The sequence below is a fragment of the Bidens hawaiensis genome, unplaced genomic scaffold, assembly GCF_021521415.1.
Source record: "Bidens hawaiensis isolate Kalapana, Puna unplaced genomic scaffold, B.hawaiensis_p1.1 tig00002338_1, whole genome shotgun sequence".
Lineage (NCBI taxonomy): Eukaryota > Viridiplantae > Streptophyta > Magnoliopsida > Asterales > Asteraceae > Bidens > Bidens hawaiensis.
This window is the reverse complement of record NW_027491126.1, coordinates 1,949,887-1,972,945: the sequence shown is the minus strand read 5'-3', so window position 1 is coordinate 1,972,945 and position 23,059 is coordinate 1,949,887. Positions and strand designations below refer to the sequence as shown.

The 23,059-nt window shown below is 41.7% G+C and overlaps 3 protein-coding genes across 4 annotated transcripts; 1 reads left to right on the top strand and 2 right to left on the bottom strand.

Moving 5' to 3' along the window:
- Nucleotides 1-312: 312 nt before the first annotated feature.
- On the bottom strand, nt 313-1,551 carry LOC143618686 (putative F-box protein At1g50880). Its single transcript, XM_077090795.1, has 2 exons — nt 1,401-1,551; nt 313-826 (listed from the first exon to the last, which is right to left on the bottom strand). Exons 1-2 carry the CDS (start codon nt 1,549-1,551, stop codon nt 696-698), a joined length of 282 nt encoding a protein of 93 aa, XP_076946910.1. The 3' UTR covers nt 313-695.
- Nucleotides 1,552-12,946: 11,395 nt separating this feature from the next.
- Nucleotides 12,947-18,048, top strand: LOC143618771 (uncharacterized). 2 transcript variants are annotated; one of them, XM_077090869.1, is made up of 5 exons: nt 12,947-13,369; nt 15,784-16,456; nt 16,517-16,868; nt 16,941-17,298; nt 17,799-18,048. In XM_077090869.1, the coding sequence occupies exons 1-4, from the start codon at nt 13,090-13,092 to the stop codon at nt 16,989-16,991; spliced, it is 1,356 nt and encodes a 451-aa protein (XP_076946984.1). In that variant the 5' UTR covers nt 12,947-13,089; the 3' UTR covers nt 16,992-17,298; nt 17,799-18,048. The 2 variants fall into 2 exon arrangements, with proteins under 2 accessions (XP_076946984.1, XP_076946985.1); XM_077090870.1 differs by lacking the exon at nt 12,947-13,369 and adding an exon at nt 15,370-15,683 and having other exon boundaries at nt 15,715-16,456.
- A 579-nt stretch (nt 18,049-18,627) lies between these two features.
- LOC143618770 (putative aspartyl aminopeptidase) lies at nt 18,628-22,035 on the bottom strand. Its single transcript, XM_077090867.1, has 10 exons — nt 21,832-22,035; nt 20,932-21,019; nt 20,669-20,804; nt 20,307-20,579; nt 20,094-20,226; nt 19,770-20,006; nt 19,530-19,662; nt 19,247-19,428; nt 19,044-19,156; nt 18,628-18,856 (listed from the first exon to the last, which is right to left on the bottom strand). Exons 1-10 carry the CDS (start codon nt 22,027-22,029, stop codon nt 18,751-18,753), a joined length of 1,599 nt encoding a protein of 532 aa, XP_076946982.1. The 5' UTR covers nt 22,030-22,035; the 3' UTR covers nt 18,628-18,750.
- Between the last annotated feature and the right edge of the window lie 1,024 nt (nt 22,036-23,059).

The following is a 23,059-nucleotide window of genomic DNA, read 5'->3' as shown; positions in this document are numbered from 1 at the left end:
AAAAACAAACGCAATTGATGCTTGGGTAATTTTGTTTTATAGGATACCTTTTTAATTGAAGTACTGCATTGTTTGTTTTGATTAAAGAGTCGTGTCTTTGAGATGACTAGCTTGGTTAAATAGTTGATATGATCATCAATATTGTTCTTGAATCTTGATCATCTGTTGAACAGGCTCTTTTGTTAAAAAATCATATCACATGTTAAAAAACGTATTGGAACAGAAGTCAACAAATAGAAGTCAACAGAAGTCAACAAATAGAAAAGAACGTATTGGAACAGAAGTCAACAAATAGAAAAGAACTGAAATAATTAAATCCTAAGATTGAACCATGTATCAGAAAAACCAATTGGTATTGGGTTTTACGTGTAGTTTGGGTTCGGTTATGGGGCGGCCAAAAATACGTTCACAAACAATCTCCAAACGTACGAATGCTAACTAAAACACATATCAAAAGGTGAAACCAAACTTTCCACGTACTCAATGGAGCATAAATCGTTGAAATGATAACTTATGTATCTCATGTTGAAATCAAATGACGTCTTTATCCCCTTAATATCATCAAGAGTTGGAAAACCGTTGAGCGGCTTATGTGAATCGTTTGTTCGGTCATAGATGACAAACTCGTGTGAGGTACTTTTAATAAGAATTTGTCCATTATCCAAAATACAAATGGGGAAAAAATAACCTCTTTCCTAAGGGAATGTGAATGAATGTGCCTTCATCCATGACCACTCTTCTTTCATCAACCACACATCAAATCTAGTGCTATCAACCTTGTTAACCACGCAAAGGCATCCGCCAATGGATCCCAAAAGAGTCACATCTACGTATGTGAGTTCATCGGGTAGTTTTATGTTTAAAAAAAACCATCTCCTTAACATTGAGGGCCAAGATTCCGAAACTGGATGATAAAGTCAGCCAATACAAAAAGCCCTTCAAATACGTACCCGGAGCACTCCGTAAGAAAGATGTTATTGTGAGGTCTCGTGGTTGCGTGCTCCACGTACAAGTTTTAAGATCAAAGACATCAAATTTATACTCGGGACCATCTGGATGGTGAGAAAAATATTCAAATCTAACAATCTTTATGTCATCTTTAGTCGCCCCATAACCAAATCCAAACACATAGGGGTGATCATCATGTACTAATGTCGGACCCATTATCTCAACTATCCTTGATGCACAAGTTAAGGGATTGTATAGGACCAACTTAAAACGTGAGGGAATACGTAAGGACTTACAATAAATAAGAGCCAAAAGCACAATGCCGTTTAATGTTCCAACAATGGAAACTTTTGTGCATTCATCCTCATCGTCTAAAGGAGAAGGAAGTAATCTAACCATATGTTGAGCCTCGTTGACATCTATAGCCACGAGAGGCCGGGTAAATTGTTAAAGGATCATTCGACGTGATCTCGACTTCATAAAATAAGGATCTGAAATCAGACCATTCCAATGCTTTGACACGCATCGGAAACGTAGTAAAGGTTTTCCAGGAAGTCGAGCAAGTATGTTGTATAGAATGTCATTACCTACGTTATTAGTCATAATATTTTGATGTTGTTTTAACGGAGATGGAATGAGGAGAAGATGATCATCGGCTGTTTGGTTATAAGGAACGAAAGGGAACCCTACTTCAGCTCTAAATAATAATAATAATAATATATTACGTTGTTTAATATATTCTATGGTTTTGTTTTGATTAATTAATCTTCGCTTTAGGAAATAACGACTTCTCAAAAAGTTAATTTTCTAATGGGCTTTAGGCATGGACTGGATTAATAGAACGGACTTTACTGACTTGGGCCTCGTAACCAATTATTATATTAGCTAAAGGAAATTAATGTCAAAAATCAAAATACATATAAAGTTTATTAACGACAGAATTATAGAAATTGTCCTTTATGTTTACCCTAAATTTCACTGGTGGTCCTTTATCTTTCAAATTGATGTTTATTATCCTTTACGTTTTAAAAGTAACATTTTTTGTCCTTTAGGCCTAACCTAGTTAAAAAATATCGTTAAGTCTTGTCACGTGCTTCTCACGTGGGGGTATTTTCGTCATTTTAGGTTCGTCATCGGGGTGGGGGAATTGGGTATTTAATGTGGGGAAACATAACCAGACCTGAAATGACGGAAATACCCCCACGTGAGAACCACGCGACAAGACTTAACGAGATTTTTTAACTGGGTAGGCCTAAAGGACAGAAGGTGTTACTTTTTAAAACGTAAAGTATAATAAACATCAACTTGAAAGATAAAGGACCACCAGTGAAATTTGGGGTAAACATAAATGACAATTTCTATAATTCTGTCTTTATTAAATGAATAAGTATAAGTAAAATTAACAATTTAATACATATGGAAAAGATTAAACTCTTTGGTGCTTTCCGATATTCACAAGTCAATAACATAAAGGGAGAGATGTGAGAGTGTATATATATATATATATATACCTTAGAGAGATTGCGAAGTGTGATCGATATGAGAAAGTGGAAACCGAACACCAATGGTGGTGTTTAGGGTTAACGTGGGCGATCGTTACCTTTCAAATGATTTGGTTATTTTTGTTTTCTCGTTAGTGTTCAGTAATCAAGCTTCGAACTCTTCCTTAATTTAATATGATGGTTTGCCATAAACTTTGACCTTTGCAAGAAGTAATGGTGACGAGGGACAAATGTGTGGTTATATTGACCCTCATAAGTGCTCAATGGGTGTGGTTAAATACATGACCAATTGAGCGACTATTGACCCGGAGGGTCAAAGAATCAAAATTTTAATATATATATACTACTCTGTTATTCGTGCAACTCGTGTCGCTTCTATTTCTTCACTTAATAAATAAGTTTATTCCTCGAATCTTTTTTTATTTAAATTCTTAAATCTTTATCACCATCGTTTAATATTAAAAGTTTTTCGGGATCGATACTTTCGGTAGCGGCTTGGTTGATATACCAAAACTGAAACATCATTCAGGAAACATAATATGAGATATTACCAAAGTAGATTTCACTAAAACATAATATAATTGATAAATGATTGCCAATGATCTAGGTTTAGCCGTATTCATGTGCATGTGCCATGCCCGACCTAAGGGTAGTGAAGAAACACTAACCGGACCCCGGACAGATTACTGGTAACCTGGGGGTTGGATAGATGTTTCCCACGAGGGGTTAGACCCTTGGAAGATGGTTCTTCTGATAACCTGCAAAACAGACACCGTGAGCTCGTCACTGAGAAGGGGGGGTTCCTCCTTGTGACCACCCTCCGGCGTGAGAATCAGACTAGATTGCTCTTTAAATATAAAAGTATATTAAGAGATTGCTAGAGCAGATATCAGGTATAATATGATGATAATGTAGTAAGGTATGATAAGATGAGATGGTCATACCATTTGTGGTATTTATAGCCGAAGGTAGGTTTCCAAAGAGGTATGGCCGGCTGCAACAGTGTTCCTGTTCCACCAACAGTAGCCTACGCACGTGCCCTGCTGGTAGTTGGTGGGTAGGTAGCGGCTGATAGCGACCAGGCCTGCTGTACACTATTCCTGTTCCACCAACTGACGGCTACGCACGTGGTATGGCAGTAGTTGGTGAGTAGGCAGCGGCTAATAGTGATACAGTACAGGAGCATGCTGCTCGCCATACTGTATCAGTGAGCTGTCGTATCTCTGATCAGATCTTTCGCCCATACCTCGTCAGGTACAGTAAAAGATCCTTCAGTATACGGACTGGCTTATTTGGGCGGGAGTATTCCCCCTCCCGCCTCTGTGCGGGATTGCTCCCGGCTTGGCTCATTCCTTCAGGTGACACTGAATGATCGAGAGCTAAGTGCCTTGTGCGTGTAGCCATGCTGCGCGGGTGGCCTTCCCTAATGGCTTGTATCCGAGGCTGCGGGGACAGGCGGAGTCCTTCACCATTGGGAGGCATTTCCTGCGGGACCAGCTTGCGTACTGCGCGTAAGGACGTCACGTCTCTGAGCATGGTTGGTCCTGCGGATCCAGTTGGTCTCTGCGCAGACGTCCCTGTTTAAGGTGAGTCTTGCGGGTCCAACTGGGCTCTGCTGGGACCTACCTCTTCAAGTCCCCCCAGTCCAATGTTCTTCTCAAGAGTGTTTAATAAAGTGAGGTGAACTTTTGGACTTGAGCAAAGGGTTTTGAAAAGGGTTTTGTAAGGTTTTCCATGGGGATTCTTTCCGCGGAAGTCCTTGTCACTTGCAGAAATGCCCGAGTTTCCTGCTTGGTCTTTGGGTATGATGCGGGTAGGTCTGTAACCTCCTCGCAAGTCAGGAGCATTGAGTCCCAGTTGTATGTATTTTCCATGAGGTTTTGGTAGTTTTGAACATAGTGATCAATTATGTTAAGACCACCAATTCCATCCTGGAGCTTCAAACAACGTAGTTCTCGACGTTCCCGCTATGCGGGGATGTTATTTCCGTTTCCGCAAGCATTGCCCAGAAGATCCTTCTTGGTTTCAATTCCCAGCGGAGCGCTAGGTATGTGAAGGGTTTTGCCTTAACACTGTACCTGCGCTCGTCTTACGGTTACTTTACTTCCAAGGTATTCCTGGCGTCAATTCCCTGCGGGTGCTAGGTATGTGAAGGGTTTTGCCTTAACACTGTACCTGCGCTCGTCTTACGGTTACTTTACTTCCAAGGTATTCCTGGCGTCAATTCCCTGCGGGTGCTAGGTATGTGAAGGGTTTTGCCTTTACACTGTACCCGCACCCGTCTTATAGTTACTTGGTTGCCGAGGTACTTGGCTTCAATTCTCTGCGGGTGCTCGGTATGTGAAGGGTTTTGCCTTTACACTGTACCCGCATCCGTCTTACGGTTACTTGTTTGCCAAGGTTTATTTGGCTTCAATTCCCTGCGGGTGCTAGGTATGTGAAGGGTTTTGCCTTTACACTGTACCCGCATCCGTCTTACGGTTACTTGTTTGCCAAGGTTTATTTGGCTTCAATTCCCTGCGGGTGCTAGGTATGTGAAGGGTTTTGCCTTTACACTGTACCCGCATCCGTCTTACGGTTACTTGTTTGCCAAGGTTTATTTGGCTTCAATTCCCTGCGGGTGCTAGGTATGTGAAGGGTTTTGCCTTTACACTGTACCCGCATCCGTCTTACGGTTACTTGTTTGCCAAGGGGTAAAGGGGTATTTTCCCGCTTTTTAATATTTTCGAATTTTGAATTTTGAAATTCGAAGAGTTGGTGAAAAGATAACAGTCCAAACCTCTGAAACGTCGAGCGACGGTTTCTTCTGACTGTGTCAGGACGTGCAAGAAGTTATGGTGACGTGACAGAACATGGTCATTCCAGTCGCTTTTTCAGGCGCGTGGGCGCGATTTTTCGGGCGCGTGGCCGCGAAATTACTGGCATACGTCCTTTCAACAGCTGTTGCCAGCTTGCTTTTTGCCACGTGTCATAGTTTCATTGCACATTCGATTTCTCTCTCCTCCGCATTAATTTCACCGCATTAATTGCGATTACTATATAAAGGGGGAGAGGGTTACTTACAATTCACACTTTTCACTTTTCTCTTCATCTTTAAGGCGATTTCCGGCGAATACTCCTTTATTCAATCGAGCATTCTCTCGAAATCGTTCTCTTCTTTCTCTGCAAGATGTCTTCTCGTGATGCTGAAGCTATAGCTGACGACAGGGGTACTGCTGGCGAGTGCCAGTGTGCTCTGCCCGGCGATCAGTACCGGTATGTTGTCAGGAAGTTCATGCTCGATCATCTCGAGCCTGAGTTTCCTGAATCCCACCAGACCGTGTATGATGCCCCCAGAGGCAAGATCGGGGTTTATGCTGCATTTTTTGTCTATGGGAATCTTAGATTCCCGTTGACAAAATTTGTTTACCGTGTCCTTGAGAGGCACGGTGTTCATTTGACCGAGCTGCACCCCATGGCGATCGCCAAGATTCGCCATTTTGAGTGGGTGTGCCGGATTTTGGGCATCGAGCCCCATGTGGACCGCCTGATGACCTTCTATACCTGGAGGTGCATCCAGGGGTGGTACACCTTGACGACCCGTATTAAGGGTCTGAAGATTTGCGACACCGAGCGCAGTCTTCGCGCGTGGAAGCAGGAATTCTTCTACATTTCTGCCCGCGCCATCCCCCTTGCCATGAAGTTTAAAAATGGCCAAGCGATACCGAGCCTTCACGCCCCCAACTACCAGGAGGCGGAATGGTTTTCGAAGATATCCCGGATCCAATCTCCGGTTTACCGGTTTGCGGAGTCCGGGATGGTCATGTTAGGGATGAGCCGGGTGTGGAAGGATGCGTCTCAGGTTCCCATCCTTCTCGAATATGGTTTGAACTCTATTCCCTATGGTATGTCTTGTCTTTCTTTTTGATACGCGTTTGTCTTCTAACTGTTTATTCTTTCAGAGGGGAATGATTTGGAGTCGCTTCTGTACCCGCGGGAAACCGACGGTCCTGCGCGGATGGGTACTCGTGCTCTGGACGAGGGCGAGTTGCCCATCCTGGAGCAAACGGCAGATCGGTTTGTGGAGGTCTATCCGCTGGGCCACGAGATCCTGAGTCACCGGCGGCCAGGTAAGGCGATATTCTTTCCTCAATCCCTCAATGTTGTTCCCGCTGCTGGAATTCCTGACCCGTCTTCTTCTGAGGAATCCTCAGATGCTCCTCCGTTGGTGCGGAAGAAGAAGGCTGCTGCCGGCGTGAAGGGGAAGGAGAAGGCCTCCACAGCTGATCCAGTGGTTCTATCTGACTCGGAGGCTACGACCATTGCTCCGGAGCCATGGTGAGAAGACCATTGCTCCGGGGAAGCCCGGTGGTGAGAAGACCATTGCTCCGGAGGCTACGACCGTTACCTCCGGAGAACCTACGAAGACGACGGTGACCGGTACCAAGAGGCCGGCTCCATCGGGTTCCTCCCCGCCCGTCCGTACGTTCAGGGTCAAGAAAACCCGTAAGTACAATTATAATGTCTGTAGATTTATCACTTCATTAATTTAACACTTTCTTCTTTGTGCAGGCGTGGATGTTGACGCATTCCGGGGTGAAGCGCAGAGGAGTACCCTTTCGCCAATGACGGTAGGCTTGGTCAGCCTACCTGAGGCGTCGACCCAGGTGACCGCGCCTGCTTCCGCTGGTTCAGTTGCTCCTGAGCAGACTGTTCCAGCTGAGATGACGTCCCCGCCGGCCGTGAGTGCGATTTTTACAGCATCCTTCACAGAGCCGGCGGTTACTGCTGCTGCTGACTACGAGGCGGCGACCACAACGGCGACCACGGCGGCTGCCACCATGCCCGCGCCACCGGCACCGACGGCCGGACCATCAGGTACGCGCAGGGCGTCCCGCCGATCTTTGCCACCTTCCCGTCTGCCTGACCTGTTGGATGGATTTCCTTTAGGTTCAGGTGATGGGTTTGGCGGCTATCGGCCTGTCATTGACCCTACAGGTGCGTAGGGTTCCTTTCTTTTTCCCTTGTTTTTTATCATCTTTTCCTTACTGCCTTTGTTTCTTTTGCAGTGTCGGATTCCAATGAAGTGTATGTTCCGCGATGGAACATACGCCGAGGAACAACCCTTCGTACCCCTGTGGAGTGCGTGGACTGGGCTCGCCACGCTGCTCCTCATGGTGCGTTGGGGGAAGCCATGGCTAGCTACCAGGAGGGTAGGCTAACCAATGAGCTTCGGGTTCTCCAGGCCCGGACGCAGCCACGCGTCGAGCTGCTTTGTCGTGAAAACGACAAGTTGAAAGCAGCTCGCGCCAAGGACGTATCTGAGGCGCGTGCTCTTCGGGAGGAGAACCAACAGCTGGCGGCAGCTGCCGCCGACAAGGAGAAGGCCTTCAAGGCCCTCGAGGTTGAAGTTCAGGCGCGACTCGAGGCCCGTTCCAAGGCTGCCCAAGCTGTGAATGAACAGCTTCGGCTGGCCAGGGAGACTGCGCGAAACGCAACCGAGAGGGCTGCCAAGGCTGAAGCCGTTGCTGAGCCTTTGCGTGTGGAGAATGAGGAGCTCAAGGCCAAATTAGAGGCTCTTCAACGCGCTCATGATGCCTTGGCAATGGAAGATGCCAAGAAACTCCAGGAAATCCTGGACCAGAGGGGGGTGCTTGACCACACCGAGCGGAAACTCAAGGGCGTCGAAGAGGCTGCCGCAAAGGAAGTTTTACTTGCCAACCTTAACAAGAGCGAAGCCGAACGCGCCCATAACGAAGCTCAAGCTGCCCTCCAATGGCTTCTTCGAGAAGCGTTGCCTCAGGTATGTTTAGTTTTATCTTCACGCTTTTCTTTTGTAAGAAAAGGTTCTAATACTTGTGTTTTCTTTGTAGGTTGTGCGTCGGGTCTTTTCAGAGACCTCTTACGATGATGCTATGACCGCAGCCCTCAACGCTTCTCATGAGGATGGGGAAAAGGCCGGCTTCCTGCTTGGTCTAGGGTTTGTTGAGAAAGGCGTCCCGCCTTCCAACTTCCCTTTGTTCGATGTGGATACCGAAGCCATTTATGACCAAGCATTGAACCAATACGCCGCCTTCCCGCATCCAGTGGTGGAGAAGGTGGACGAAGTAGCTGCTGCTGATGATGGGTTAGCTGTCCTCAAAGCGTTCCTCGAACCACCCCGTTCTTCTGACGGAGCGGGTCCAAGTAGAAGCGGCCCTGAAGCTTGATCCTGAAGATCCCTTCCCATTGCTAAGATAGACTTGTATAGTTTTATTCTTTTGGGCGGGTAGTTACCCGGCCATTCTTGTAATAGTTAATTTGTGAAATATAAATCTTTTTGCGTATAAGATTGTTATTTCCTTCTTTGGGTTCCTTGCTTTATAAACTTATGACTTGCATACTTAGTTTAAATTAGCAATTTTCCAAGTGTTTAGAATAAGAACCTTTGAACGTGGTTGATAATGGGTTAAAGTTTCGCTTCCTCCTTCGTGATTGTGCGGGTAGAACCGTCACTTGCACTTGGTAGGATGGCTAAACTTTAGCCTTCATCTGACCTGCGTGTAGGTTTTCCTTTTCGAAATTTCTAAGGCATTAAGATAAGTTAACCTTTGAACGTGGTTGATAATAGGTGTGAAGTTTTGCTTCCTCTTTCGTGATTGTGCGGGTAGAACCGTCACTTGCACTTAGTAGGATGGCAAAACTTTACCCTTATCTGACCTGCGTGTAGGTTTTCCTCATCCTTTGAGGATAAGTTAACCTTTGAACGTGGTTGATAATAGGTGTGAAGTTTTGTTTCCTCTTTCGTGATTGTGCGGGTAGAACCGTCACTTGCACTTAGTAGGGTGGCAAAACTTTACACTTATCTGACCTGCGTGTAGGTTTTCCTCATCCTTTGAGGATAAGTTAACCTTTGAACGTGGTTGATAATAGGTGTGAAGTTTTGTTTCCTCTTTCGTGATTGTGCGGGTAGAACCGTCACTTGCACTTAGTAGGATGGCAAAACTTTACCCTTATCTGACATGCGTGTAGGTTTTCCTTATCCTTTTAAGAATTTTGTTTTTGACCATTCGACGCGCGGTTGTCGATAGGTTAGTGTTCAGTTTCCTTTCATGATTCATGCGGATAGACCGGCACTTTCATTTAATGGGAGAATTGAACTTTTCCTTCAACTGACCTGCGTGAAGGTTTGCCACGTTATTGGGTTCGTGCGGGTAGGACCGCCTTCCCACGCAACGACTTCACGTAATGTGAATGCCGTCACCAGTGTTGCATAGTTTAACCGTTCGACGCGCGGTTGCGTGAAGGTTTGTCACGTTTTTTGGGTTCGTGCGGGTAGGACCGCCTTCCCATGCAATGACCTCACGTAATTATGCGGTGAAAACCGGCATATTAGTGTTCAGAAAAGTATAAATGTAAAATCATCAGCTTCGATGTTCTTAAAAGAGAATCATTTCCATTAGAAGTGGCTCTTGGCCTTTTCTTTACAAATTGGAATTGATTTACATGCAAACTGTGTAAATGAGCTCCCTTCCATGTTGGGATGGGAGCGCCATCGAGCCGATACGCACCTGGTTCGGGATCTCGTTCTTTACGCAGCATGTAGTCTCAATGTTGAAGCTGGAATTTTTATTCGTTTTCCCCAGCTGGGGTTCTACACGCATCCGCCTGCTCAGCCTTTATTTCGCCACGAGGTGCGCGAGCGTCCCATCTCTGACAAATGCTTCGACCATGTCTTTTACATCTATGCATTCTTCAGTGTTGTGGCCCTTTGTCTTGTGAAAGTCACAGTATTTGCTCCGATCAGCATCGTGACGATGTCGAATTATCGGAGGTTTTGGCCACGGGAGCTCTTCAGTGGCGAATATCTCTGACGCTTTTGGTGAGTGGCGTCCATCTGGAGTTTCGGTGCGGCTGTACATTATCCCTTCCGCCCACTCTATGTTGCAAGCCGGATGAGGTGTCAAAGTTTACCCTTGACTGCCAAATGCCTAGCTTTCGCTTTTTATTTAGTCGGGCTGTGAGGACGTTGTCCTCTCTCGTCCTCTGGGTGTAGAGGTTTGTGCTCTGTGGGAGATCTTTACCCAGTTGCTTCTCCGTTTCCGCATAGCGTTTTGCTGCTGTCATGATGCCATCCCATGTGGATGGCATGCCATCTTTACCCGTTAGGGTGCGGATGAGCTCTGGGTCATGTGCGCCCTGGATGAAGGCAGCGCGAACAAGATCTTCGCTGATATTGCCCAAACTTAGCTTCTTTGAGTTGAAGCGAGTGATGAAGTTTGGCAGAGATTCATCTTCCTCTCGTATGCATTTGAGGATTGTCCATTGCTCCTCGGTATACTTCCGTTGCTGGCTGAAGTGTTGGCTAAACTTCTGTTGGAAGTCTGCCCAGTCGTAGATGTGGTTGACCGGTAGACGATCAAACCAAGCTCTAGCAGCCCCGACAAGCGTCATTTGGAACATGTAGCACCACGTGGGTTCCGTCCAATTGCTGACGGTTGCCCCCGCTATGAACCTGTTCAAATGATCGTCTGGATCAGATAAACCGTCATATGTGCCTATGTTAGGCATTTGTTTGGCACTCTTTGGGGCGATTGCTTCCGCAATGTCCCTTGCAAACTTGGACATTCCTGCATTTGCAATGTTTGGTCTGAACGTTTTGGAGAAGTCTCGTGGACTTCCACCTGTGCTTTTTGGTTTGAAGGCTTGTCCAAAATGCCTTTTCGGTTGGGATTCCGTCTCCTTACGCTTCCCTTTTGCCCTATGGCGAGGGTTCGCGTCGGAGTCGGATTCCTCCGAGTCATCCTCCCAGTACTCGAATTCGTCGGCCTGTTGCACGGAACGCAAGCGTTCGTCCAACTCAGCCTGGAATTCCTTTTGTCGTGCCTCCGCCCATGCCTTAACTTCATCGAGAGTCTGGCGGGGGAGTCTTCGTTTTTCAAACTGGGTATCGGTGGATCCCAGTAGGCGATCATTTACTGCACTTGCCCCAGCTTTGGTAAGTGGGGTAGTGTTCGTAAAATTTACTTCACTTGCCCCGGCTTCGGTAGCCGGGGTAGTGTTCGTAAAAACTGTGTTGCCGGTATTCCCCCTAGTAGCTGGGGTTGTGGTTACCGGAATTTCTCTAACCATCTTTGTAGAAGTTTGAAAAAACTGGAGAAAATTGTAGTTCTAGCTTTATGCACGGATGGCGCCAATGAAGAAACACTAACCGGACCCCGGACAGATTACTGGTAACCTGGGGGTTGGAGAGATGTTTCCCACGAGGGGTTAGACCCTTGGAAGATGGTTCTTCTGATAACCTGCAAAACAGACACCGTGAGCTCGTCACTGAGAAGGGGGGGGGGGTTCCTCCTTGTGACCACCCTCCGGCGTGAGAATCAGACTAGATTGCTCTTTAAATATAAAAGTATATTAAGAGATTGCTAGAGCAGATATCAGGTATAATATGATGATAATGTAGTAAGGTATGATAAGATGAGATGGTCATACCATTTGTGGTATTTATAGCCGAAGGTAGGTTTCCAAAGAGGTATGGCCGGCTGCAACAGTGTTCCTGTTCCACCAACAGTAGCCTACGCACGTGCCCTGCTGGTAGTTGGTGGGTAGGTAGCGGCTGATAGCGACCAGGCCTGCTGTACACTATTCCTGTTCCACCAACTGACGGCTACGCACGTGGTATGACAGTAGTTGGTGAGTAGGCAGCGGCTAATAGTGATACAGTACAGGAGCATGCTGCTCGCCATACTGTATCAGTGAGCTGTCGTATCTCTGATCAGATCTTTCGCCCATACCTCGTCAGGTACAGTAAAAGATCCTTCAGTATACGGACTGGCTTATTTGGGCGGGAGTATTCCCCCTCCCGCCTCTGTGCGGGATTGCTCCCGGCTTGGCTCATTCCTTCAGGTGACACTGAATGATCGAGAGCTAAGTGCCTTGTGCGTGTAGCCATGCTGCGCGGGTGGCCTTCCCTAATGACTTGTATCCGAGGCTGCGGGGACAGGCGGAGTCCTTCACCATTGGGAGGCATTTCCTGCGGGACCAGCTTGCGTACTGCGCGTAAGGACGTCACGTCTCTGAGCATGGTTGGTCCTGCGGATCCTGTTGGTCTCTGCGCAGACGTCCCTGTTTAAGGTGAGTCTTGCGGGTCCAACTGGGCTCTGCTGGGACCTACCTCTTCAGGTAGGGTGACGGTTCTGTTCATTTAACTTCGGTTATTACGTATACCTATGAATATTTTATATTATTATTTATAATAGTTATAATTATAACTTGTTAACGTTTTATGATTATGGCTCGGGTTTTACTAACGCGCGTCTTTTACCAACTGAATAAATGTCTTTTTAAACAGTTAAGTTTTTTATATGTTAACCAATCAAACTTACAATAGAGCACCAATACAAAACAACGAGTGTATAAAAAGATCCGACCTGCCCGACACACGTTATCCAACCTGCCGGGTAAAACTCTAGTGTTGTGTTAAAAGTTAAGGGACAAATATGAAAACAAAAGAGGTACTCTCTTGTTCGTCAAACCCTATCTTCTCCTTCCAATTCATCATCTTCTCATGAAATCGATCAAATCTAGGGTTTGTTCTTCATCATCGATCTCGAAGAGCCTGAGATCGGTATCAGTTTTCTGACGATTACTTGTTATTATTATATTCTACTGGTGTATCATCATGGCGGGTTCAGTAGACGATCTAGGTCCACCAGACTCATGGGAGGTTGCCGACTTAGACGCCTCTATGAGCCGCTTGATGCTATCTAACAACAATAATAATAATAATAATAATAATAATAATAATAATAATAATAATAAGTCAGATTCAACTGCTGCTGCTACTGGTAATTCGGAAGTTGATACTGATGATAGGTCTTCTTCGTCTGACGGTGCGTTGGTGAATTCTGTTGATCAGTTTCTTCGTGAAGCTTTGCAAAACCCTAGGGAACGTCTTTCAGGTATATGTCAATTGTCTATATGTTATATATGTTGTTAATTAGTTTAGATTGCAATTAGGGCATCACAGAAGCATAATGTTGAGGTATTAGGCTGCTTGAAAATTAGGTTAACCTTTGATACTTCAACTCAACAATATGTATTTATTGAGTGTATATATGTAGATTTAAGGTGTGGAATTAGGCTAATAGGCCTCAACAGATGTACCATTGAGTTTAATAATATCTGGTGATCTTCTTTATCCAAGTGTATTGCAGTTACAAAAAATCTGTTAGTGATAAGGAATGGACCGTCTGAGTTTTGATATGTGTGGTGGTTGAGTTTTAGTGAGATGCATTTAGAATCTATAAGATGAAGTTGTGCTTGTTGAGCAGCTTTAGACGAAGAAAGAAAAGAGTTAGATACTAGCCTGGTGACGTGTTTTAAACAGTTTGCTTTTATTTTTGTAAGATTATTGTGTCATATGACTAGATATAACCAAGTGCTCAGTGAATGATAGTTTTTAGTTATTTGGACCCGTGGAGGAAGGAGCTTATGCATCTGCAGGAAGCTTTAGCTTAGAAAGTTATAACATTGAAGTGTTAGGTTCTCTCTTTTGGCTGTCTAACACTCTAACTAAGCTTGAATATTAGGTTAACCATTATTGATTTTATAATCTTTATCATCTGATATGTTGAAGATGAACTGAGTGGTGATTGAATTTTTAAAAGATGCATTTAGAAGTTGAGGCTAAGTTATGTGTGTTGAGCAGTTCTAGACACATAAAGAAAAACAAAGTTTTGTAGTTGCTGTATTTTAAATAGTTTGCCCTCATCTATGTTACATTATAATGGCATATGATTAGATATGACGAAGTGCTCGTTGAATGACTTACCACATGCTGCCTTTCTATTCTTTATGAAGTTTATGGCTGCTAACACAAACACAAGCACACACATACACATAGGTATAATGTGTGTCTATGCATGCATATATAGTGTAATATTTTAATATATCTTTTTTATCGGCTACATGTTGTTATAGAGATCTTCATTATTTTTAGGGAGACAACCATAGGCCATGCAAGGTAAAACAAATTCTTTTGTTCAAAAATTACGGGCAACTAATAATCTCAAGTCAAAGTTCAGCAACCCTGTTAAACATCACAATTAGGACTTAGGAGATTGAAATTAGGACACCAAAATACTTTCTGAATGGAAGATCGTGAGGAGTATTTTGATGTGTTGCTTTTTAGTTCTCTAACTGTGATGTTTGACGAAATGTTGAGTTTGGATTCACTTTTAAGAGGCTGCTTATGCTTTCTAAACAAGGGGATTCAATTTTATATTTGCCTGGGCTTTTGCTGTTTTAGTAGGGATCATGAAAATTTCTGTGCCAACTATGGAGCTAGTAATATAGATAATCTTAACATACTACGCTATTGGCTTAGCTTTTTTGGTTGGTAGGCAAGTGTGTTATAAGTATGAATTTTAAATGGGTCGAGTGTGAATAAGAAAAAGTATTAACTAAGGGAAAGCAGTAACAATCAAATAGAACACGTAAGGTAAGCAGATAAGCACGTATAGGGCTCCTAAACATGTGTCTAAGGCAATCTCTAACGACCTATCTTAAACCTTCGGCTCTGATACCAATCCATTCCTACGATTACATCGAAACTACCCATTTGCATCGGAATGAGGGTTTAATGAAACAAAAGGGTCGTATCATGAGTTTGTTTTATGAGTTGTGATATTTTCTTTCCGTAAGAGTTGTTACGATCATCACATTACTATTCAAATTTGGTGATCGTTTGTTTCTTGGTGAAGATTAATGATTTTTTTAAAGGATTTTTAGCAACTCACGTGGTTGCTAATCAAAATTTGGAACATTTTTAAACTCATGAGCTTTATGGTTCTAGAAATTGTAGCTTAAATATTTTCCAGATTTGTTGATTATTTTATTTTGAATATATTTTTGATTTCTTGAAAGTTTCTGTTGGTGGATTTTTGAAATTGTAATTCAATGTTTTTTTTATTTGTTGAAATCTTAGCCGGGTATGCCTTCTGCTAAGCTTCTTTTCAAGATACGAAATAAACCGCTTAGGTATTTTGCTTCTTAATCTAGAAAACTTGGGCGAGTGGGCGTTACTGTGTGTTAACTGTTAATTGCATGCTGTGTGTGTTTTTTTCTGCTGAATTGTTACTTTTTTCATATTAGCTGTTGTGTGTACTTCAAACTAGTTGATTTGAGTCTTTATTCTATGTTGATTGTATATATAATAGGTTTAATTTATTTTGCCATTACTTTGGACTCATTGCATATTTGTGTTGTGTATCAGTCTTCTGTTAGGACTTTATTTTGGACAGAGGGATTATATAATTTGCTCTTTTTATTTATAAGTGTCTAAAACTAAGCATTTTCATTATGTTTTGTTTAGTGCTACGGATGGAGCAGGATGTTGAGAAATTCATTAAAGATCCTTCACAACAACAAATGGAGTTCCAGCAGTTGCCTACTTCATACCTGCGTTTAGCAGCACATCGTGTGGCTCAACACTATTCACTCCAATCCATGGTTTTATTAGACAACAACCTTCAAGATGGTTCCGGTTCCCGGATAATAATCCGCAAGACTTCTGAGTTCCGGCTTCCATTAATCCGTTTAGCAGACGTCCCTGTTAACATACCAACAGAAGACAACCTTAGCAGCAATGTTGTTAAGGTTGCAATCAAACAACGCCCCAACAAATGGTCACAGTTAAGTGGTGGACCAAACTCAAATTCTTCAAAAAACAACAGTTTAAAGAGTGTGGAAGAGAGAAAAGAAGAATATAACCGTGCACGTGCAAGAATATTTAGCTCTAGTGAAACAAGAACGCAAGAAGCATTTCAGCATAATAGTAGTTCAAAAACCGAAGAAGCTTCTGTTGCTGCTGATGCCAGCACTGGTAGGGCTTCAGTTGATTCCTCTGCTGGAAGCAGTAGATCTGGTAGAAGTAGGACAGAAAAAGAGCCAATTGTTAGGTCAAGAAGTAATAATAGTAGAGTGGCGATTTTTCGTGATCGTGAAGTTGAAAGGAAGGATCCGGATTATGACAGGAACTACGACAGGTCAGAATCATTTTTTGTTTATTCATAACGAGGAACGATAATAATATGTTTCTTTTACAGATACGCACAAAGATTTGATCCAGGGTTTGGGTTTAATGGTGGTTCATATCCTATACAGCCATTGTACACACCGGTTTTGAACTACAACACTGAATTTCCTCAGCTTGGTTCAGCTCATAGGTTTCCTATTTCTACTGATCATGCCCTCCCTCAACATTTACCTGGTCCATGGGTCCCGCCATCTTCACCTGCAGGAATAGGCTACAGGCCTCCAGATGCAATGATGACTCCATTTAGTCCCAACCATGCGGGGCCCCATTCAGCCTCCACTCTCTATATGCAGTATCCATGTCAGCGGCCTGGGATGACATTCATCCATCCTCGTGAACAGATTCATCACCATTATGCACAGGTAAGAATGTATCTTGATAATAGTTAGGAACTCAATAGGATGCTAATGTTTCTTGATGAATTGTCGTTGTAGTCTCAGCAGCAGCTATCTGATGCAAGTTTTGGATTAGCCCGGCCCCGCTGAGGGGCCTGGGCCATGCCTGCACCCTGCCAGACCTATCGGGGCGCTACACATTATCTGAGCTGGCCAGGGTGCAGGCATTGTCTTCCGGGGTCGATTGGTGTGGACATAGTGCTGTATTTATTAATTGGTCCATGTCATCAATCCCCGGTTTTGAGAGCTTCATCTGCTGAATGCTCATTGGTCTCAAGTCTCAACAGTTGTGTTGACTAGCTCTATGAGAGCTATGCTTTGTCATTAATGACAACAAAGAATGATACAAAGGAAAGATTATCGGAGCTGCAAACGTACACCGCTCTTTCAGGCCAAGGTATCTTGTAATATTTGTTTTTGTTTTTCTATTTCTTTTCTCGAATACAAGTACTAGTTTTTTTACTTTGTTCTAAAAAATGTTAAAAGCAAAAACTGTTTACTGTTTTTAAGAAATTGTACTTTGTCTACTGCTCTTCTTAGTAATATATAATTAATGTGATGTTAAAGTTAGAAATTATACATACCTTGACTGACATACTCAAATCATTGTAATTTTTTTTTTTTTAAATTTCATGGAGACTGGCCTTTGTTGTCACTAAACCTTGGTTTACCAATATTTTAAGTGGCAAGCCGGACAGGCTAGTTGGGTTGTTTAAATGGTTCGAGTCAAATTTGGCAATTTCAGTGCTGGATACTAATTTATTTTACCTGTATCAAGTATTTGAACTTTTTAAATATATGACTTAGGATGTTTTATGCACCAAAACATAACCACTTAGGCCTTTTTTTAAGGAACGGGTCAAATTTTGCATTAACCCGTGTGTTATCTTTTTACAGCCTAGGGACGATTCGGGTTTGCTTGCTTTCAGCTGGTGGATTCTTGCAAAAAGAAGCGGCTTCGATTGTATCACTCCTTTGTTGGGTGAAGAAACGAAAATGGCATGCAATAAGAATAGTGGATTTAAATATATATAAACATATGTTTGAAGTTTGCTTGTAATCGTTGATTCTTATTATTAGAACTTTAATCTTGAATTATTTTTCTTTTCAAAGATATTATTGTAAAACCTTAAAATTTTTGTGGTCAATGTTAAATGTGTGTTTTTGTGACGAATTTGTTTAATCTCTCTGTGGCCAAAGTTTTTAGAACCAAAGTTTGTAAAAGTCTAAAAGTTCACACATTGATGTTGCGAAGGTTGGGTAGTAAAAGTAAGTGTAAAACTTGCGGCCAAGGTCCAGAGGACGAAAGTTTACATGTTTATGTTGCAAAAATTGTGCCACGAAAGTAAAACTTTATTGATCAAAGTAAAAAAATAATATACTCCATATTAAACTTGCTTCTTAATATATATACATACATATATAAATTGTCATTAAAAAGCCATCAACTAAAAGGGTGGGTTTAAAACTAGATACAAAATAATCGAAAGTTATAATTTAACTAAACTAAAATGTTACACCTAAAATATGATCAAGTCTTACAACGGTCTATAATATTGAATGTTCAAGAGTCCTAAAACTAAATAAAGTAAATAAATTTCATGTTTTCCATAATCTAATTTTTCATTATATTAGTTCCGGTTCCCAGAGAGAACAAATCCAGCAACACCAAAGGGCAGGATTAGGAAGTCAATAATACCAAATGGTCAATTCATATTGGTTACCATTAGTTGATGTTTATTCTCCAAATTGAAAAATAAATATATAGTTTTCTTGACATATAAAAAGAATGTGCTAGTGTCTTACTTTCATACATTTGTTATGTTACTAAAATCTTGGCGGGAAGTAACTAGTCGACATTCAGTTTTTGGTCAACACTTGAGAAAGTTTGGTAAAATGCCTTGAAATGATTGTAGGCTATATCTATGTCTTCCTTTCCACATATCTCTCTTACACTGCAGTTATTGAAAAAACACCAAAATATTCAAAAAAAAAAAAGGAGTTTATACAATGTAAAAAAGATTAAAATACAATGTGATGTTCCAACTTCCAAGGTTTTAAGAAATAGTTTTCAAAAATTTGAAGTAAAATTTGAGTAACGGATCAAAACGGGTTAGGGTTGAAACGGGTCGGATTTATTACCTGTGCATGGAAAGCTGAGGAATGCCACAATCAACCGTACGGATACCAATTCCAGATGCAAGTATAGGACCTATAGTGGACCCGCATCCCATATCGTTTCTTACTACAAAGTCCTGCATACAAGATCAAGACAGATTTAGTTAGACTTCTTGGAGACTGTTGAGAAATACTACAAGTCACTAATTACAGTAACAAATAATTACCTGAGTTGGAAGATTATGAATTTTACCGACTTCTTTAAAGAGAAAAGCGGTAGTTCCACTGGTCGCATACCGTTGATTTGCATTATGCTTTATCACGAGACCCTTGTGTAATTCTGGGCGATGGTGTTCTTCGTGTTTTTCCATAAAATTTGGGTGAACTCCATGCGCCATGTCAGCAGAAACTGAAGAAGATATAAAAGTAACATAAATTTAATGTGAACAAAATTGTTATTTCTTAACACTAATTTGCAATTTAAAATAGCAGAATGAAGTTTATACAAACCAAGAAATGATCGACGGATAGCACGTTCAACGATGCTTTCCCTAATGTATTGGTTACCCAAGGAATCGATTATCCGCTTCATGGCTTGAAACATTGTTGGTGCACCAGCACCTTGCATTGAATCAGAACCAACCTATACAACAATATTCAGAAACTGATGATAAAAAGTAAACAGTATAAACAATTGGCAATCTTTGCATCTAAATTGACATTAAAATAATATTACATAAGCTGACATACCTCTTCATTATCAAAAAGTGCAACCATTCTAATTGCATGCTCGTCTGACAAATCTTGGGGCCCACACGAGTCAACAAGAGCTCTAAGTGCACAAAAACTTGAAGCAAGATTATCTAATCTTCCAGAAAATATAAACTCATTGTTTGCACCTCCTAGACAGCTAGGTTGTGTATCACATATGTTTAGCTCAATGTTTGCTATGTCATCAATTTCACACCCCAACTCCTCCGATAAAATCTGAATTTTTTTAACAAATAATCAAGCGAATTGGTTCAAAAGGCACCATCTTTCCATATATACACCCAAAAACATGATTTCTACTACCTGCATGAGTAGAGGATGATGAAAGGATTTATTTTTATCTTTTAAATCTGAGGATGCATCGTCATGTTTTGTTGCCAATAGTGGGTTAAGATGAGTCTCCAAATTTGGCTTAAAACCATCCTGGTTGACCGTACTGTAACAAAAACAACAATTATGTTCACATATATAAACATTTCATAAAGCAACGAGAGAAAACAAAAGAATCAAACAAACCGGTCAAGATGAATGGCAAGTGTAGGCACACGTAAAAGAGGTCTCTTAACTTTGACTAACTTATGTTGAAACGAACCATCACCCACTCTCAATATAACTCTTCCAGCTACACTTAAATCTCTATCAAACCAGGTATGCCATAATCCACCACCATATGTTTGCACATTAACCATAAGGTAGTTGGATTTTGACAGTGCAGATTTCGGCTTCAGTTTCAGACACGGGCTGTCCATGTGTGCAGCAATTACATGGAAACCATTACCAACAGAATACCTGAGAAACTGAACTGTTCAATCATCAAAACATTAACCTAATAAAGATGATAGAAAAATAAACAGTGAAAGAAAACAATGGTGAATCACTTTTCTCCAATGGCAAAAGCAACCAAGCAGGACATATTCCGAGTGAAGAAGTAGCGTCCACCAGGTTTAAGCTCCCAGTCATCATTCTCACTGAGAAGATGGAATCCAGCAGCAATCAGTTGTCGTTTTGCTTCCGCTATAGATTCATTCACAAGAGATGTATTAATATTTCATCAAAATGCATTTATCTGTATTGTTATTAATATTCAAATAACACATTTGCATATAACAGAAAGCCAAACAACAGCATTATAATTGCATACCTGTGGCATGAAACTGAGTCCATGACTCGTTGAGATAGTCTAGAAGATCACCGACTATTGAACCACCTGGTCCAATAGCTGGAGAATTCTGCACCAAAAAAGTATTTTGTGACCAATTAAGATCAGCAGACGTGAATTGCCTAACTGACTAACTGTAATCAGGGCTGTCCAAAGCGCTCAACGCTCGCTCCGAAAAACTTGTTCGATTTCGACTCAGTTTGTAAACGACCCGATCAGCTTGGTTCGGTTTGCAAACGATCCAAGCACGAGCAAATGTACACTCGGTTCGGATGGCCACACACACACTTACACTTTTTTGAACCCTTCAAAAGTTTCTCTCACTCCGTCAATTTCATAGTTTCAATTGTTCGCTTCAAGGTTTCAAGGCTACTAGAAGCAAGGTTGTAAAAATCCCGACGAAGCACCAATGAATCCCAGCTGATTAATTTCAGTTAATCCCGATTAATCACCAGTCCCCACCCAACCGGCCGACTAGCAATTACTACTAGAAGTATGTTTTTATGTACATTATATCCAACAACTTCAAACTTCTTTCTTATACAATTTGCAAACTACTCTTAAGTTTGTTTATTCTATTATTTTTTAAGGTAATTATAGAAATTTAAATGTGAAAAGAAATACGCAATGCTCAGAAACTCGCTCATCGAAAATGAGCCGGCTCGGTTTGTAAATAAGCCAAGCACTAGCTCGGATCGGTTCGGCTCATGAACAGTCCTAACTGTAATACTGACACCTAGACATATTATGAGATGACGAAGAATCACGTGTGTGTTCAATTATCTAAAGCATGAACATCTAATAAATAAATCATTCAATTTCTAGTCTAATTTTGAAAATAAATGAAGAAATGTAAACGTGAGGTAACATTAACCTAATTACCTCAGGAGTAGTGGAGCAGAGTGAGGTAGTGAGATGAAGCTTGCGTATAATAATACTACTACGATTGTGAGTGTTGTTGTTTCGAAATAAATAATTAGGGTTACAAAATGAGTGAGTTAATTTGGATGAGATTGAATAGGGCTTGATGAGAACAGAAGATGAAGACGCGTGTTGGAACCGAGCTATGGCACCTGCCATTGCCAATCAGATAATAGATAGATAGATCGATCTCCAACTCTATTTGAGTTATCAGATTAATATCAATATTGTGTGCAAGATTTAATTCAAAAATATCAAGAGGGCCAAAGTGTAAGTTTTTTTTTTTTTAAGGAAAATTGGTTTTTATTGGTCTCAACTATTGTCTTTTGGTCATTGCCGGTCTCAACTAACGAATTAGTCATTGATGGTCCCAACTTTTAATGTATTTGTTCCTAACGATCCGCGGCTAACAGACTCATAACGCCGTTAGTTTCCAGTCGCCGGAAAAACGTTTTTGGCCGGGAAAGTCAATTTTTTTGCTGAAAAACATCACCTGAACACCTCCACCACCGCCAACCAACCACCATCAACTGATTCCGACGATGGTTCTAGGGTTCCGACGACCTCAATAATTGGGACTTTTACTAGAAAAATGTTCATAAATGTACGATACAAAGGTATCATGATGTTTGGGACAAAATTGTTGAGTTTTCGGGAAAAAAATGTGTGTTTTCTGGCCAAAACGTTTTTCCAGCGACCTGAAACTAACGACGTTAGAATTCTGTTAGTTGCGGACTGTTAGAAACAAATACGTTAAAAGTTGAAACCGTCAGCAGCCAATTCATTAGTTGGAACCGGCAGTGACCAAAAGACGATAATTGGGACCTATAAAAACCAAATTTCCTATTTTTTGAACGACAAATTTCAATTAAATAACTAGAATCAAACATCCATCCAAAATATTGCAAAACAAAATTACACAAATCCATTTATCTAATGCTTTCTTTTAGGGGAGATCGGTTTTTGACCCATAAATAACGTAACAATTTTATGTCTTCCATAGACCGATAAGCAAATCAGGATATTTGAGAAGATGAGATCATTTCTAGCTATCTAAATACGTTAACAAATGGTGAGAATGATTACTTACATCAGCATGTGTAAAGTTTTGTTAGCAAAGTGATTATTCACATTTTACAATATGCACACTAACTTTTGATTTCATTTGAATAAAGGAAAATTCCTTTCT